This window comes from Haliotis cracherodii, unplaced genomic scaffold, assembly GCF_022045235.1.
Source record: "Haliotis cracherodii isolate W230 unplaced genomic scaffold, xgHalCrac1.p SCAF_4, whole genome shotgun sequence".
NCBI classification, from domain to species: Eukaryota; Metazoa; Mollusca; class Gastropoda; order Lepetellida; family Haliotidae; genus Haliotis; species Haliotis cracherodii.
Genome location: NW_027266297.1, coordinates 58,809,809 through 58,827,896, shown reverse-complemented (window position 1 = coordinate 58,827,896; position 18,088 = coordinate 58,809,809). Strand labels below are relative to the sequence as shown.

Here is an 18,088-nt window from a genome sequence, read left to right as displayed (position 1 = left end):
GGGTTCGACCCCCGGCCACGTCATACCAAAAGACGTTAAAAGATGATATTTGTTGTCACGAATGTGGCGCTCGGCATATAAGGGCGAAAACAAGGACTGGTCGGCTCGGAGTCTGAGTGGGGTATTCATGTTAAACTGCCGCATGGTATCACAGTGAGCTAGCACTATAAATCAGCATCAGTCCGGACCAGTACAAGCAGCCACACACACACACGTGCATGCACGTCGCTATATAAGTGCCATAATCTGGGACGCGACTTTGAACCAAATTTCACCTCACCGCCATTATCAGTCGATCAATAGTCCGTTATGGGTGGGTCTCTTTTTAGTTTAAGGTGAGAAACGCCAAAAAAGCTTGGTTAGCCAATCAAATGGCACGGAATCACTTGCAATTTTTTTTATTTACTGTTAAACTCATTAATCCGGACCCGATAGTCCGGAACTTGTCTATCTGGACGTTTACTGCAATGGATGTTATCATACATGTACATGTATACACAAAGTACATTACTTCGTAACAACGTTTCGGTCATCAGGACATTTGTTAATACGGACGATTTCCCGCGGATCGGTACTGTTCGCATTAACGGGTTTCCATTGTTCTTATCTACGTTCCTTTCTTTTGTCGTCACAAGAAACATCCCTAGAACATTGCCATTGTTTAGATGTTGCTGTCACCTTTCAAATCCCTTATCCACTTTCATCAGTTATAGTAAGGAACACGACTCAGTCTACAGCGATAGTTGTCCATCATGTTATTCAGTGTCACGAATGACGGCCGCTTCTCTGGGACCAGATCCCAACATTTTTGCATGACGCCATACCAGAAGTCCTCATCGTAAGGGATCCCGCTTACAGGTTGTGGCATGATTTGCCCACTTGCTATATACGACATCAGGTCCTTTGGGGGTATTTCTGAAGCAAATAATCATCATCACCATAAAGCCATTTTTGATAAATGTGAAATAGGTTTAGGAAGGAAATTATTTTTTCATCGAATCTGTTTCTGCCGGGCAAAAGAAAGTATACCCCATGTTTGGTGGTGCGAAAGCTCTGACAAACAAGTAAGGGTAATTCGATGGTGATATATCTGATACGGGTATTACAGTTGTGTTTTAGACTTAAACTTTGCACTGTTTTGGCGACTGTTTTCAGCCAAGTGAGTGAATGAGTGAGTATGGTTTTACGCCGCTTTTAGCAATATTCCAGCAATGTCACGGTGGGGGACACCAGAAATGGACTTCACACATTGTACCCATGTCGGGAGTCGAACCCGGGTCTTCGGCGTGACGAGCGAACACTTTAACCACTAGGCTACCTGACCGCCACTAATCGCCTACGACCATACACTACTTCGAGACAGGGGCACGGGTGGCCCAGTCGTCCAAAGCGCCGCGATTCGCTGTGCAGAGTTGCGTCCCTTGGGCACGCCGGAAACCTATGATATTGGGTTCGAATCCCGGTTCGCCCCGATTATGTTTCTAGGTTTGTCAGCACCATACCCGTGCTCGTGGGTTTCACCGAAGAGGTCAACGACTGAGACCTGCATCACTTCGGGCTTTCCTCCCACATTAAGCTGACACGCCGTGATATAACTGGAATACTGTTAAAAGCGGCGTTACACCCAACTCAATCACTCACTACTTCGAGATAGAGTAGCCACATAAAACGGACACCCAGTAACCTAACTGGACTTCTCTTCACTCACTAACCTATCAACGGCAGACCTCCAAACGTGATGACCTCATACATGACAACTCCAAACGACCAAACGTCAGACTTGGGGGTGAACTCGCAGCCTTCCTTCAAGCATTCAGGGGCGGTCCAGCGGAGAGCTTGGTTCTCTGTAGGGGTTGTGAAATACGCACACAATATTTACAGCTACTCAATGAAAAGTTAAAATAATGTTTCATATTACTTAAGGATAGAGTCTCATAGATGCTCAGATCATGGACCCGCCGAAAAAAAAATGCGACTGTCTGTAAAAAGTCGATTATGGACCAGACAATTCAGTGAGCTCATGCACATCCACGCCTTCAGGAGCGTCCGCCCGGAGAGCGGAAGGTACGGGGTTCGATCCCCGGCCGCGTCATACCAAAAGACGTTAAAAGATGGTACTTGTTGTTACCCTGTCTGGCGCCTGGCATTAAGGAGTTAAACAAGGACTGGTCGGCTCGGAGTCAGTATACTGTGTCTGAGTGGGGTATTCATGTTAAACTGCGGCATGGTATTCCAGTGAGCTAGCACTATAAATCGGGATCAGTCCGGACTAGTACAAGCAGCCATACATGCACGTCGCTATATAAGTGCAATGATCTTGGACGCGACGTTAAACCCAATTTCACCTTACCACGCCTTCAGGGTACGTACTTGCAAATCAACCTAGTCACCGAGTCTGACCACCCAATCCTCTTAGTTGCCTCTTAAGACAAATGTGTCAAATATTATTTCCGCCTGTCTTTGTTTGTTTGTTGTTTAACGCCGCACTAAGCAATAAACGCCGCACTAAGCAATATTCCAGCCGTATGACGGCTGTCTGTAAATAATCGAGTCTGGATCAGACAATCCAGTGATTGATATCATGATCATCGATCCACGCAATTGGGATCGATGACATGCATCAACCAAGTCAGCGAGCCTGACCACCCGATCCCGTTAGTAGCCTCTTACGACAAGCATAGTCGCCTTTTACAGCAAGCATGGGTTGCTGAAGACCTATTCTACCCCGGATCTTCACGGCATCATAACAACAGTACACTATCTAAATACATATGGACAAGCATTTGGTATTATAAACAGAGCTTGTGCTAAAGATAGGAAACATTACATACCTCTCGTGAAAGGTGCTTTAACAAGTGAAAAAGAATTAATTTTGATCCCTAGATTTTCGCCGACAAGAACGCTGGTACATCTCAGTCCACAGTTTAGGTTTTCCTTGTGCTCTTGGAGGAAAGCCATGCCCTCACATATCTTAAAAGAAAACGTATAAAAGCAATATTAGGAAAATAGAGTTTTTGATTGGATGATGCTTACGCTGCAACCATCAATAACGAAACTTCATCACGGCGGCCTGTACCCATCGAGCATGGACCAGACAAACTTTCCACTTTTTGGCTAACCTACTTTCTGTACCTTATGATAATACAACCACCATCCGAGTTCCTTCATCAGTTTATATGCAGACACGAACATCTCCATTACTTGTGGAAATTTGATGTTTCTCCCCCGGGCGGTGGGGTAGCCTAGTGGTTTGAGCGCTGGCTCGTCACGTCGTTCGATTCCCCAAATGGGTTCAATATCAGAAGCCCATTTTCCGGTGTCTCCTGTCGTGATATTGCTGGAATATTGCTACAAGCGGCGTAAAACCAAACTCACTCACTCACTCACTCACTCACTATTGTTTCCCCCCCAGAGAACTACTTTGTATATTTTTCAAAACTTTTAAAATGTGTGCGATTCTCAATAATGTACAGTTTACCTGGCTGGCTATGTTCACGCATTGTTGGAAGTGGATTGTCTGCCCTTGGTCATTACGTAGGAAGTCTCTGAGGTTGCCCTCAACCATTAACTCCGAGACTAGCTGGAACATGTTGGTGGTGATCATGTTGACCCCCAGAATTTGTACAAATCTGGAACTATCATTTAAAGAATAGCAATGACTGAGTACTGGGAAAAGAATTTAACATTATCCTTTCAGAAACGATGAAAGCATCTTCCCGAGGCAAGTGAGTTAACTGACTTCAAAAGTCCAGTTTCCATCCTTGCCGAACTACGCTGGAATTCCTGGGCTCGATCGAAGCGCCACCGGTTGCTATTACGAGTTATGTCCCTTTTATGCCTCTCCTATGGACCAATCAGATTCCACCTCTCGTATCACTTGCATTTGCTTCAAACAAAATGGCGGGGCCCAGTCAAGACAATCTCATCGATAATCAAGATGTATTTTGTGATAAAACGGGTCTCACATCGCGAAGTGAATCAAATCACGAGAGCACCTTGATTAAAAACATGAGAAAATTTGGAAAATATCTGTTGACAACGAGTTGGCGGTGCACATGCTTTGCAAATCATGCAATCTACCGAAATCTGCACGACAGTTTGGGAACCGGATTTCGATTTTATTTCGCGATTTTGATTGGATTGTGCAAAGACTCGTTAGTCCATCCAAAGTCTAACTCCATTATACCAGCCTAGTTCGGCAAGGGTGGACTCTTATAGTCAGTTGACTATCTTGCATCGGGAAGATGCGATGAAAGTGAGAGAGTTAATATTTAACGGCACATCGGCAGTATCTCAGCTATATAGTGACGATGAAGCAATGAAAGGATAGAACAGAGATGAATGTCTGAAGTACAGCATTTCATGTCTATCGTCATTCCAACAAAGGGTTTGGTTTGGTTTGGTTTGTTGTTTGACGCCGCACGCCGTAAATAATCGAGTCTGGACCAGACAATCCAGTGGTTAATATCATGAACATCGATCAACGCAATTGGGATACGATGACATGCTTCAACCAAGTCAGCGAGCCTGACCACCCGATCCCGTTAGTCGCCTTTTACGACAAGCATAGTCGCGTTTTACGGCAAGCATGGGTTGCTGAAGACCTATTCTACCCCGGATCTTCACGGGTCTCGAACAAAGGGATGGCGTGTGGTTAGTTTCATACAACGCTGGTAGCTCTACCTAAGACTAAGTCCTACTCCTAAAGTTAACCTTTGAGAGGTTAACATGACATGAAAGAATAGCAAATACGTGGTAATATTTACTCTCTTGCATGTCAATTTTCCAAATGATCTTTGTTTTGTGGAACATGACAACTAAATTCATATGAAATATAAGCCTGAAGATTGGGGATCAACGCCATCAATTGGTACGGTTCCAAACCCTGTTCAATAAGTCTTTGGTTCATTCCATTGCGTTCCGCTCCATTCCGCTGTGAAACTACTATTCAAAGTGACCTTTTACACCTTACACTGTAACTTTAGGAAATAAAAAAGCTATACTGTTTGTTTGTTTATCTATGCGTTGTTTAACGCCGCACTCAGCAATAATCTTGCTATATGACGGCGGTCTGTAAATAATCGAGTCTGGACCAGACAATCAAGTGATTAACATCATGAGCATCGATCTTCGCAATTGGGATACGATGACATGCTTCAAGCAAGTCAGCGAGCCTGACCACCCGATCCCGTTAGTCGCCTCTTACGACAAGCATAGTCGCCTTTGCGGCAAGCAGGGGTTGCTGAAGACCTATCCTACCCCGTACTTATTGTACTTTAAAGGATAGCTTAATTGTTCGCATTTTGACCACAGACTCAAATCAAATTACATGAACAAAGTAACACAAACGGACGCTGTAGTCTTTCTTTGTTGTTGTTTAAAAAGCAATATTCAAGCTATGGCAGCTACCTGTAAATATTTGAATCTGGACAACAAAATTCATTGATCGATATAGTGAGCAACGATCCACGCTGTCGTGGTTCGAAGCCACGCAAACAACAAGTCACTGAGCCTCAACACGGTCAATTAAGTCGCCACTGACACCCGGCGAAGGTTGCTGGGGATAATTCTTACCGGAATCCCCAGGGGAATGTTTCGATGGAATATGTCCTTAAATATTCTATATACACTGACACACATTGCTAACGTTATGGCATCTTCGATAACACAATATGTATGCACGCTGTGGTTTTATTGTTGAAGTATGTTTTTTCAGAATCCGTATTCAATAATTACCTTTTATTTGAAAGGAGCAATGACACTCTCTTAATTTCCAACATAAGGATGTCTGGTGCTACTGAGGTAAACATCTCCATATCGACCAGTTTTATAGCCACGGACAACGCCCCTTTCATGGTTCCTGTTGCAAAGAAGAGCATGTTTTTTGTTTAACGCCTCACTCCAGCTACATTTGTATATGGCGGTGACCATGTAAACAATCGAGTCTGGACAAGACAACCCAGTGATTTACATTATAAGCAACCTCGTCCCTTGCCGTCAGGGTAGGATGAGTGATCAACCAAGTCACCGAGCCTGACCCCCTGATCCATTTACTCGCCTCTTACGACAAGCATATGTTGCTGGGGACCAACCCGGAATGTTGGAAATCGATGTTTTAAAAGGTTGAAACCCACTCTGTAAAATCGTACATTCTAACAATATTTTGAGTATGCTGGAAAAAGAAATGAAGATTTTACCTTTAAGCCCCCAATTAGGGTTTCTGGAGGATCGCTGTGGGCTGTGGGCTGTGGGCTGTGGGATGGGTGCTGTATGCTGGGGGCTGTGGGCTGTGGGCTGTGGGATTGGTGCTGTATGCTTGGGGCTGGGGGCTGGGGGTTGACGGCTGTGGGCTGGTGGCTGTAGGCTGTGGGCTGTGGGCTGTGGGCTGTGGGCTGTGGGATGGGTGCTGTATGCTGGGGGCAGTGGGTTGTGGGCTGTGGGCTGTGGGATGGGTGCTGTATGCTGGGGGCTTTTGGGTTGTGGGCTTGGGGCTGGGGGCTGGGGGCTGGGGGCTGGGGGCTTGGGGCTGGGGCTGCATGCTGTATGCTGGAGGCTTGGGGCTGGGATTTTATCGGAACAAAATACATTGGGACAGAAAATTCTTGACTATCAAATGCTCGGCACCTTATGTACGATGTACTCTTTAAAAGTTATATGTCCGCGGTCTGTAAATAACCAAGTCTGGACCACACAATCCAGTGATAGACATCATGAACATCAATCCACGCAATTGGGATACGATGACATGCATCAACCAAGTCGGCGAGCCTGACCATCCGGTCCCATTAGTCGCCTTTTACGGCAAGCACTGGTTGCTGAAGACCTATTCTACCCCGGATCTTCACGGGTCCTCTTCAAAAGGTATGGCTTTAGTACGCATATATAAAAGTCAATTTGCAATATGTGACCCAAATATATGGAACCGATTTTCGCATCACTGTCATTGTTACGATTAAATGTCAACTTATTTTTAGTCCCGGCCATTTGCTGTGTATATGCTGTATATATGCTTATAACGAACAACGGTTATAACGAACTTAACTTAGTGGTCCCTTTGAGTTCGTTATGACTGTAGTTTACTGTATATGAAACCAAACGAACGTGTTTGGCATTCATATCTAGATGTGCTTACTACCTTGGAACACTTGTCCGTAAGTGCCTCTACCGATGTCGTCCATGACGACGAGGGACGCAGGTTTGATGTCCAGGTCCCTGGCCCCCACTGTTTGTTTAGGCGGTGAAAGACATTCTTGTAGACGGCAACACATGGATCCGTCACTTTCTGAAACCATATGTATTTACAATATCATTTGAGCAACATATTTTGGTAAACGTTGGTCTATTCCTTTCTTTTGGCGCATAAAAGAAGACCCGTGGAGATCCGGGGTAGAATGGGTCTTCGGCAACCCATGCTTGCAGTAAAAGGCGACTATGCTTGTCGTAAAAGGCGACTAACGGGATCGGGTGGTCAGGCTCGCTGACTTGGTTGATGCATGTCATCGCATCCCAATTGCGTGGATCGATGCTCAAAACGTCAATCACTGGATTGTGTGGTCCAGACTCGATTATTTAGAGACCGCCGTCATATAGCTAGAATATTGCTGAGTGCGGCGTTAAACAATAAAGAAACAAAACAAACAAAGCATGAAAGAACGTGATAAGAAATTAATCGAAATGTATCCTCTATAGATCTTTATTGATTGCGTGTAAAATCAGAGAACTATTCATTTTCGGCCGATAATCTCCACGGAACAGTGGGTTTAAAAAGGAAGACGTTGATTACTTTGTATCACTCGCTACCAGCATTATAGATGCTATAACCACCCAACACATCACTTCTCAATGTAGAGAGACCAGCAGTTTAGTCGCCACAAAACCCCAACACTGCTGCTGTCTTGGTTTACTGTATTTTGGTAACCCCGGATAATTCCAGGTAAAACATGCGCCGCCGATTACCTGTGTAATAATCCAGGAGCTGGGTGACGGACTTGAACGTTTTCTGCGGAGAAATGAACAGGGACTTGTCTCTGCCCTCTCGGATCTTATACCTCTTCACCACAGTCTCATCCCTTACTGCATCTGTGTGGCGGACGTCCAGGACGTACCCACCTGCCAAAATAAACATCCAGATCGTACACAGCTGCCAAAATAAACATCCAGGACGTACACAGCTGCCATAATAATCATCAAGAACGTACACAGCTGCCAAAATAATCATCAAGAACGTACACAGCTGTCACAATAATCATCCAGATCGCACACAGTAAACATCCAACTGCCAATATAATCATCCAGATCGTACAAAGCTGCAGAAATAAATATCAAGATTGTACACAGCTGACTAAATAAACATCCTGATCGTACACAGCTGCCAAAATAAACACCCAGATCGTACACAGCTGCCACAATAATCATTCAGATCGTACACAGCTGCCAAAATAAACATCCAGATCGTACACAGCTGCCAAAATAAACACCCAGATCGTACACAGTTGCCAAAATAAACACCCAGATCGTACACAGCTGATTAAATAAACATCCAGATCGCACACAGCTGCCAAAATAAACATCCAGATCGTACACAGCTGCCAAAATAAACATCCAGATCGTACACAGCTGACTAAATAAACATCCTGATCGTACACAGCTGCCACAATAATCATCCAGATTGTACACAGCTGCCACAATAAACATCCAGATCGTACACAGCTGCCAAAATAAATATCCAGATCGTACACAGCTGCCGAAATAAACATCCAGATCGTACACAGCTGCCACAGTAATCATCCAGATCGTACACAGCTGCCAAAATAAACATCCAGATCGTACACAGCTGACGAAATAAACATCCACATCGTACACAGCTGCCGAAATAAACATCCAGATCGTACGCAACTGCAAAATAAACATCCTGATCGTACACAGCTGCCGAAATAAACATCCAGATCGTACACAGCTGTCAAAATAAACATCCAGATCGTACACAGCTGACGAAATAAACATCCACATCGTACACAGCTGCCACAATAAACATCCAGATCGTACGCAACTGCAAAATAAACATCCTGATCGTACACAGCTGCCGAAATAAACATCCAGATCGTACACAGCTGCCACAATAAACACCAAGATCGTACACAGCTGCCAAAATAAACACCAAGATCGCACACAGCTGCGAAAATAAACATCCAGATCGTACACAGCTGACTAAATAATAACCAAGATCGTACACAGCTGCCGAAATAAACACCAAGATCGTACACAGCTGCCAAAATAAACATCCTGATCGTACACAGCTGCCGAAATAAACATCCATATCGTACACAGCTGCCAAAATAAACATCCGGATCTTACACAGCTGCCATAATAATCATCAAGAACATACACAGCTGTCACAATAATCATCCAGATCGTACACGGTAAACATCCAACTGCCAATATAATCATCCAGATCGTACAAAGCTGCCGAAATAAACATCAAGATTGTACACAGCTGACTAAATAAACATCCTGATCGTACACAGCTGCCAAAATAAACATCCAGATCGTACACAGCTGCCACAATAATCATTCAGATCGTACACAGCTGCCCAAATTCACATCCAGATCGTACACAGCTGCCGAAATAAACACCCACATCGTACACAGCTGATTAAATAAACATCCAGATCGCACACAGCTGCCAAATTAAACATCCAGATCGTACACAGCTGCCAAAATAAACATCCAGATCGTACACAGCTGACTAAATAAACATCCTGATCGTTCACAGCTGCCACAATAATCATCCAGATTGTACACAGCTGCCACAATAAACATCCAGATCGTACACAGCTGCCAAAATAAACATCCAAATCGTACACAGCTGCCGAAATAAACATCCAGATCGTACACAGCTGCCAAAATAAACACCCAGATCGTACACAGCTGCCACAATAATTATCCAGATCGTACACAGCTGCCAAAATGAACATCTCGATCGTACACAGCTGCCGAAATAAACATCCAGATCGTACACAGCTGTCAAAATAAACATCCAGATCGTACACAGCTGACGAAATAAACATCCAGATCGTACACAGCTGCCGAAATGAACATCCAGATCGTACACAGCTGACTTAATAAATATCCAGATCGTACACAGCTGATTAAATAAACATCCAGATCGTACACAGCTGCCGAAATAAACATCCAGATCGTACACAACTGACTAAATAAACATCCTGATCGTACACAGCTGCCGACATAAACATCCAGATCGTACACAGCTGCCACAATAAACACCAAGATCGTACACAGCTGCCAAAATAAACTCCAAGATCGTACACAGCTGCGAAAAAAAACATCCAGATCGTACACAGCTGCCAAAATAAACACCCAGATCGTACACAGCTGCTGAAATAAACACCAAGATCGTACACAGCTGCCAAAATAAACATCCTGATCGTACACAGCTGCCAAAATAAACATCCGGATCCTACACAGCTGCCATAATAATCATCAAGAACGTACACAGCTGTCACAATAATCATCCAGATCGTACACGGTAAACATCCAACTGCCAATATAATCATCCTGATCGTACAAAGCTGACTAAATAAACATCAAGATTGTACACAGCTGACTAAATAAACATCTAGATCGTACACAGCTGCCACAATAAACACCCAGATCGTACACAGCTGCCGAAATAAACATCAAGATCGTACACAGCAGCCAAGTTAAATACACAGAACGTACTCAGCTGCAAAATAAATACCCAGAACGTAGTCAGCTACGAAATAAATATCCAGAACGCACAAAGCTGCCAAAATAAACATCCAGATCGTACACAGCTGACTAAATAAACATCCTGATCGTACACAGCTGCCACAATAATCATCCAGATCGTACACAGCTGCCACAATAAACATCCAGATCGTACACAGCTGCCACAATAAACATCCGGATCGTACACAGCTGCCAAAATAATCATCAAGAACGTACACAGCTGTCACAATAATCATCCAGATCGTACACAGTGAACATCCAACTGACAATATAATCATCCTGATCGTACAAAGCTGACAAAATAAACATCAAGATTGTACACAGCTGATTAAATAAACATCCAGATCGTACACAGCTGCCACAATAAACACCCAGATCGTACACAGCTGCCAAAATAAACATCCTGATCGTACACAGCTGCCGAAATAAACATCAAGATCGTACACAGCAGCCAAATCAAATACACAAAACGTACTCAGCTACAAAATAAATACCCAAAACGTACTCAGCTGCGAAATAAATATCCAGAACGTACTCAGCTGCAAAATAAAAACCCAGAACGTACTCAGCTGCGAAATAAATATCCAGAACGTACTCAGCTGTGAAATAAATTCCCAGAACGTACTCAGCTGCGAAATAAATATCCAGAACGTACTCAGCGGCGAAATAAATATCCAGAACGTACCCAGCTACAAAAATAAACATCGAGGACGAACCAATCTTCCAAAATAAAATACACAGAACGTGCGCAGCCGGCAAAATAAACACCCAGAACATATATTCCAGATTATGTCACCCCAAGGTCTACAGATCCCTGATCACGTCACCCCAAGGCCTATAGATGCCAGATTACATCACCCCAAGGTCTACAGATGCCAGATTACGTCACCCCAAGGTCTACAGATACCAGGTTACATCACCCCAAGGTCTGCAGATCCCTGATCACGTCAACCCAAGGCCTATAGATGCCAGATTACATGACCCAAGGGCCTACAGATCCCTGATCACGTCACCCCAAGGCCTACAGATGCCAGATAACGTCACCCCAAGGCCTATAGATGCCAGATTACATCACCCCAAGGTCTACAGATGCCAGATCACGTCACTCCATGGTCTACATATGCCAGATTACGTCACCCTAAGGTCTACAGATGCCAGATTACGTCACCCCAAGGTCTACAGATGCCAGGTTACGTCACCCCAAGGTCTACAGATACCAGATCACGCCATGTGAAACGAGAGGTGGAATCTGATTGGTCCAAAGGAGAGGCATAGAAGGGACATAACTCGTAATAGCCACTGGTGGCGCTACGATCGAGCCAAGGAATTCCAGCCTGGTTCGGGAAGGGTTGAAACTGGACTGGAGTCAGATAACGCTCTTGTCTCGTAGAGATGCTTGAAGAGATGACACAATAAACACTGAAAATGTCAGAACATCGAGAACATCCTCAGCGAATAAACACCAAGAATGCACTCTGGTGACGACATGAACAGCGGGAGTGTCCAGATAACATTATGGGCAGCGTAAGGGCAAGTTCACAGGAACTTATATCAACAATCAAAGTATATTGTATATTATCTCCTTAGCCAGAGCTTGTCTGCCCTATGTGAAGTTCCGCTCCACTGAGATACTAATACCACGTGAATTATTAATTAAAGCATTGGAAATAATACTAATACTCTCCGCATTGTATTTTGTTTGTTGTTTAACGCCGCACGCAGCAATATTCAAGCTATATGACGGCGGTCTGTAAGTAATCAAGCCTGGACCAGACAATCCAGTGATTGACAACATGAGCATCGATCCACGCAATTGGGATCGATGATATACATCAACCAAGTCAGCAAGCCTGACCATCCGATTCCCTTAGTCGCCTCTTACGACAAGCATTGTCGCCTTTTACGGCAAGTATGGGTTGTTTAAGATCTATTCTACCCTGGATCTTCATAATTTGCTAAATAATATTATGCATCTTCTTACTTGACGCCTGTTTGATGATGTATGTTCCGTCCGATACACCCTCACTCAGCAACAGTCGTTCTCGTTCCAGCTTCCCCTTCGTCCTGTAGTAGCTACAAAGACAAAGTCTATGGAGATAACTCTCCATCTTCCATCTTCCCATCACGGATCCGATAGTCCCTCGCGTCTTCCTATTAAGTCAGTTTAACCCTGCGTGGCGTGGTCAAGGATGTCTGTGGTCCATAATCTTACAGTTATGTCTCCTTTCTTAATAGTGAGTGAGTATGGTTTCACGCCGCTTTTAGCTATATTCCAGTTATTTCACGGCAGGGGACACCAGAAATGGGCTTCACACATTGTACCCATATGTGGAATCGAACCCGGGTCTTCGGTGTGACTAGGGAACGCTTTAACCGTTAGGCTACCCCACCGCCTCTTTATTTCGTTATGACATACTTAATGTAATAATAATAATTAAAAATAACATATCTGTAATTATGAGTGAGAGAGTTGGGTTTTACATGGAATTTAGCGATATCACGACCGAGGGCACCAGAAATTGGCTTCACACATTGTACGATCGAATCCGGGCCTTCAACGTGACGTGCGAACGCTTTATCCATGAGGCAATTTGTAAACGTAAAAGTATAGTCAGTAAAATGATATATAAACAAATGGGAGAGAGAAGGGTCAGTTTCCTTCCGCAAGGAATCACTAACCATTTCAATCTATACAGTTTCGACCCGTGAAGATCCGAGGTAGAATAGGTCTTCAGCAACCTATGCTTGTAAAAGGCGACTATGCTTGTCGTAAGAGGTGTTATCGGGATCGGGTGGTCAGGCTCGCTGACTTGGTTGATGCATGTCATCGATCCTAACTGCGTGGATCGATGCTCATGATATTAATCACTGGATTGTCTGGTCCAGACGCGATTATTTACGGATCGCCGTAGTATAGCTGGAATATTGCTGAGTGCAGCGTTAACAACAAACCAACTATACAGTTTCATGGGATTATAAGCTGGTAGGAATGTTATCACTGTCTTATCAACAATAACATTACAATTGATAACCTAACGTTCGTTCAAAAGGTGGCACATACGGGCATGTATCTAACAGGAGGGGGGGGGGGGGGGGGGGGGGGGGGCATGTAGTGCTAAAACATGTATGGTTAAGTAGACTGTGTAATTCACAGATTGTAGACTGCTTGACAGTCAACTAATATTTGGGTCTCCGTTTCGGAGAACACCAACTCCTTCGAACCAAACATTGGCCTTGTGATATTGTCACGTGGCTTAGCAGATCTGAATTCATGTGTCTTTACCTTGGCACGGAATCCTCAGAGACGTAGTCACGTGGTACGAAGCCTCGATCTCGCCTATTGGAATGTGTCGCCAAAAGCCAATCATCTCGATCCCTGGAAAATATATTTCACTTAGAATTGAAATAGGAAGATATCAACATCAATCATATGAATATGATATGTATGTGTCAAGTTTCACATTCAGTATTGTTCTACCTGTAGGTTTTGTATGTTGTTAAAACATGGGAATACAAGTGTAAAATGTCCGAGTCCCGTAATGGGATTCGAACCACGGGCCTTCTGATCCGAGGTCGGACGCCTTGTCCACATGACCAAAGAGGTTAACCCCGTCAACAGATAGCACGTCCCGGGTCGCATAGTAGGGCACTGAGGCTTATTTTGCTCAAATGTAATATGAACGTGCTCAGGCCCACGTTGGGCGCCAATGTATGGTACCCGACGGGCGCCAATTGAGCGGCCATAAAATTGCCGAGTCCCGTGATGGGATTCGAACCACGGACCTTCTGATCCGAGGTCGGACGCTTTGTCCTCATGACCAAAGAGGTTAACCTCGTCAACATGCTGACAAGGTAAGGATGTGATCTGTCGGACGACTCCACGCCCTGCTACACAAGCAAGACCTACCGCAAAGAGCGGACGTGGTAGAAGTGATCCCCCTTCTTGAAGGCCAAGTCGCATTCATGATAGCCTTCGAAGTTGAATAGTGCTGTACAGTCTTTAATCTCTGAAATGATATGTAATTGCGCTTTCGGACTCAAAATGTTTTTCATAAAATGGAGAAACAGTTTACATGATCGCACACGATAGTTTAATGTATTGGTTTAATAGATTGCTTTGTGAGAAGTTCAGCAAAGAACAAAGATGTTTTCAGACACATGCAGTATTTTTGTATAGGCCTGGAGTAATTAAGGATTAACATAAAAGCAATGTCCCGCATGTATACCTAATCTCACGCATACCAAAGCCGTTTCACATATGTAACGAGATTCTAACGAGGGGTGAAAGAAACTATACCTCTCAGTTCATTTTATCATATGTTTGATTTTCAATTGAAAATATCTTAAGTTAGCGATATTATATCCAAAACATGAACTGTACTAGCATTGAGTCAGCACTCAAAGTATACTTCTAAATGTTAATTTAAAAAACCCATATATTTTGATCTCAAACTTTTAAAAATTTAAAAAAGACAATTCGCATAATACACAGCTGTTGATGGGTATTAGACATCTTGTCTTTGAAAACCAATCAATTTGATTTTTTCGGCTCAAATATACAACATTTCAACGTGGTTGCAACTTCATTTCTTACCCCTATCTTCAATGAACCAATATATTTTAAGCACAATTACCAAGACACAGATTATATTTTACAACCTGTTGCAGGGATGAGTGATGGTAAAATAGACATAATCAAATTTAACAACATTTCTCAATTTTCAATTACATAACAAATTCGGCATACTGCCCCTCTTTTGTACATATATTACATATACTACTGCTATATCACAAATGTATACAAGATTATACATATATAATATAATAATTTTTCATATCACATATGTAAACACGATTTAATACATACCTTAGCTGTACAATATATATTATCGGTATACTAGGACGTATACTAGTACGTTCGAACCGGGGTAGAATAGGTCTTCAGCAACCCATGCTTGTCGTAAAAGGCGACTATGCTTGTCTTAAGAGGCGACTAACGGGATCGGGTGGTCAGGCTCGCTGATATGAGTGATGCATGTCATCGTATCCCCATTGCGTAGATCGATATTTATGATGGAAATCACCTGATTTTCTGGTCCAGACTTGATTATTTACAGACCGTCGTCATATAGCTGGAATATTGCTGAGAGCGGCTTTAAACAACAAACAAACATAAACTAGTACGTTCCATACCATCGCCAATGTTGGGTTCAAGACTTCTGCGAGCTGCCTCCAGATCATGAGCTGAGGAACATTCCGAAGTAGGGTTCGATTTGACCTTTGACTTCCCTTTCTTTCTTGTAATTTTGTTGCCCATGATTCCTTTTACCTGAGATGTATGATACATGTTGATATGACATTACTGTTATATACAAGAACGTTTACAAAGATATTCGTGGAGATCCGGGGTAGAATAGGTCCTCAGCAACCCATGCTTGCTGTAAAAGGTGACTATGCTTGTCGTAAGAGGCGACTAACGGGATCAGGTGGTCAGGCTCGCTGACTTGATTGATGCATGTCATCGTACCCCAATTGCGTGGATCGATGCTCATGATGTCAATCACTGGATTGTCTGGTCCAGACTCGATTATTTACAGACCGCCGTCAAATAGCTGGACTAGTGCTGAGTGCGGCGTTAAACAACAAACAAACAAAGATATTTGATAGGATCACCGGAATATATAGATGATAGGTGAACGTATCCTGCTCCACGATATTTTTCACATATATATGTCAAGATGAAACACTTATCTCTACATCTTTGACGATAATTATAAATTGTGGATTTCAACTCGATATATTCCTATGCAATATTATTAAAATGCGACGCTTCAATCCAAAAGGTCAACCCAGTAGGTCAACCCTGAAGGTCAACCGAGTAGGTCAACCCAGTTGGTCAACCCTGAAGGTCAACCCAGTAGGTCAACCCTGAAGGTCAACCCAGTAGGTCAACCCAGTAGGTCAACCCTGAAGGTCAACCGAGTAGGTCAACCCAGTAGGTCAACCCTGAAGGTCAACCGAGTAGGTCAACCCAGTTGGTCAACCCTGAAGGTCAACCGAGTAGGTCAACCCAGTAGGTCAACCGAGTAGGTCAACCCCGAAGGTCAACCCTGAAGGTCAACCCAGTAGGTCAACCCAGTTGGTCAACCAAGTCTTAATTTTTACTACAGCTTCAAAATACGACTCAGAAATATATGAATTATTAATACTGTATCTGTTGGGCGTTTTTACGGTAACGATGTACAAACCTTCTGGTTTTCAACACCAGTTAAAGCAACCATGCCTTATGTCGGCACAATATATCTACAGGGAACAATGTAAGCCTGTGAAGAGTGGGATATAAGTGCAGGATTGAAATGAGAGACGGACATGTCCTCGAACATGATGCAGATATATTCACCACCATCGTCATGTTTTAGCCTTCAGTTCCTATCACCTAGATTGCGTACAATAAGCCAGACCCGAGAGCAAGCCAATCGCTGTTTGAATGATTATATAAGATAAGTACGCGTTAATCACAAAGAACAATGAAGAACGAAGCGTGTTTTTTTTCACGATAAAACACTGTTCTTTCATTACGTCATTTATGGAGATTTAACCCAAATTTAAAATGGACTAGTCCGACATTTCCGGTTCGGATTCAGTTAAGGAAGTCATCATTATTAAAATATGTAAAAATATTTTAAAAGCTTGTACATTTTATCAACATCCTTGAAGAGGCTGTACATAATGTTGACATCTCATATAAGAAATAAACGACCCGTGGTCGTTGTGTATCGTACAATAAAACACCGGGTGATTAAACCACGAGGAGCGCAGCAGTGTTTCATTGTTCGATAAAGAAGCACCACGATTCGTTTATTTCTTATATGTAAACGCGTGACTTTAAAGATGGCCCCGTTCTTTTCCATCATTGAACAATATATGTCAGTGAGATGACACTGTTCGTTACAACATGGCGTGTTCTATTACATGTACTCACCCTGCCTGACCCAGTCGCTATGTACAGCTACGAGGAAGGCTACTGCTGGCGTTCGTCCTGTGACCGGAACTGCCGTTATCTGACAGGGCAAACACCACGCTAGGCGCATGCGGTAACACTTAGGACCTCCGGTTAATATTACACTTACTTGTCAGATGGTCTGTTGTGTTGCAACTTCAGGCCTCATTAGTATATACAATACAAGTCATTAAGTTTTTATTTATAGAACATGTATATCAACCTCAGCTCTCATGAAGATGATGTATTGTTAAGTGTGTGATATATATGGTAACATCATTGGTAACACTATGCTATCTCGTTTTGATTTACTTTTCA

At 43.3% G+C, this 18,088-nt stretch overlaps 1 protein-coding gene across 1 annotated transcript; it reads right to left on the bottom strand.

The window, feature by feature from the left end:
- Positions 1-380: 380 nt before the first annotated feature.
- On the bottom strand, positions 381-17,819 carry LOC139479955 (tyrosine-protein kinase Lyn-like). The gene is made up of 12 exons (XM_071262902.1): positions 17,753-17,819; positions 15,964-16,099; positions 14,678-14,777; positions 14,054-14,146; positions 12,752-12,843; positions 7,957-8,109; positions 7,136-7,282; positions 5,737-5,860; positions 3,479-3,635; positions 2,832-2,970; positions 1,713-1,844; positions 381-915 (listed from the first exon to the last, which is right to left on the bottom strand). The coding sequence occupies exons 2-12, from the start codon at positions 16,085-16,087 to the stop codon at positions 704-706; spliced, it is 1,473 nt and encodes a 490-aa protein (XP_071119003.1). The 5' UTR covers positions 16,088-16,099; positions 17,753-17,819; the 3' UTR covers positions 381-703.
- Positions 17,820-18,088: the final 269 nt, after the last annotated feature.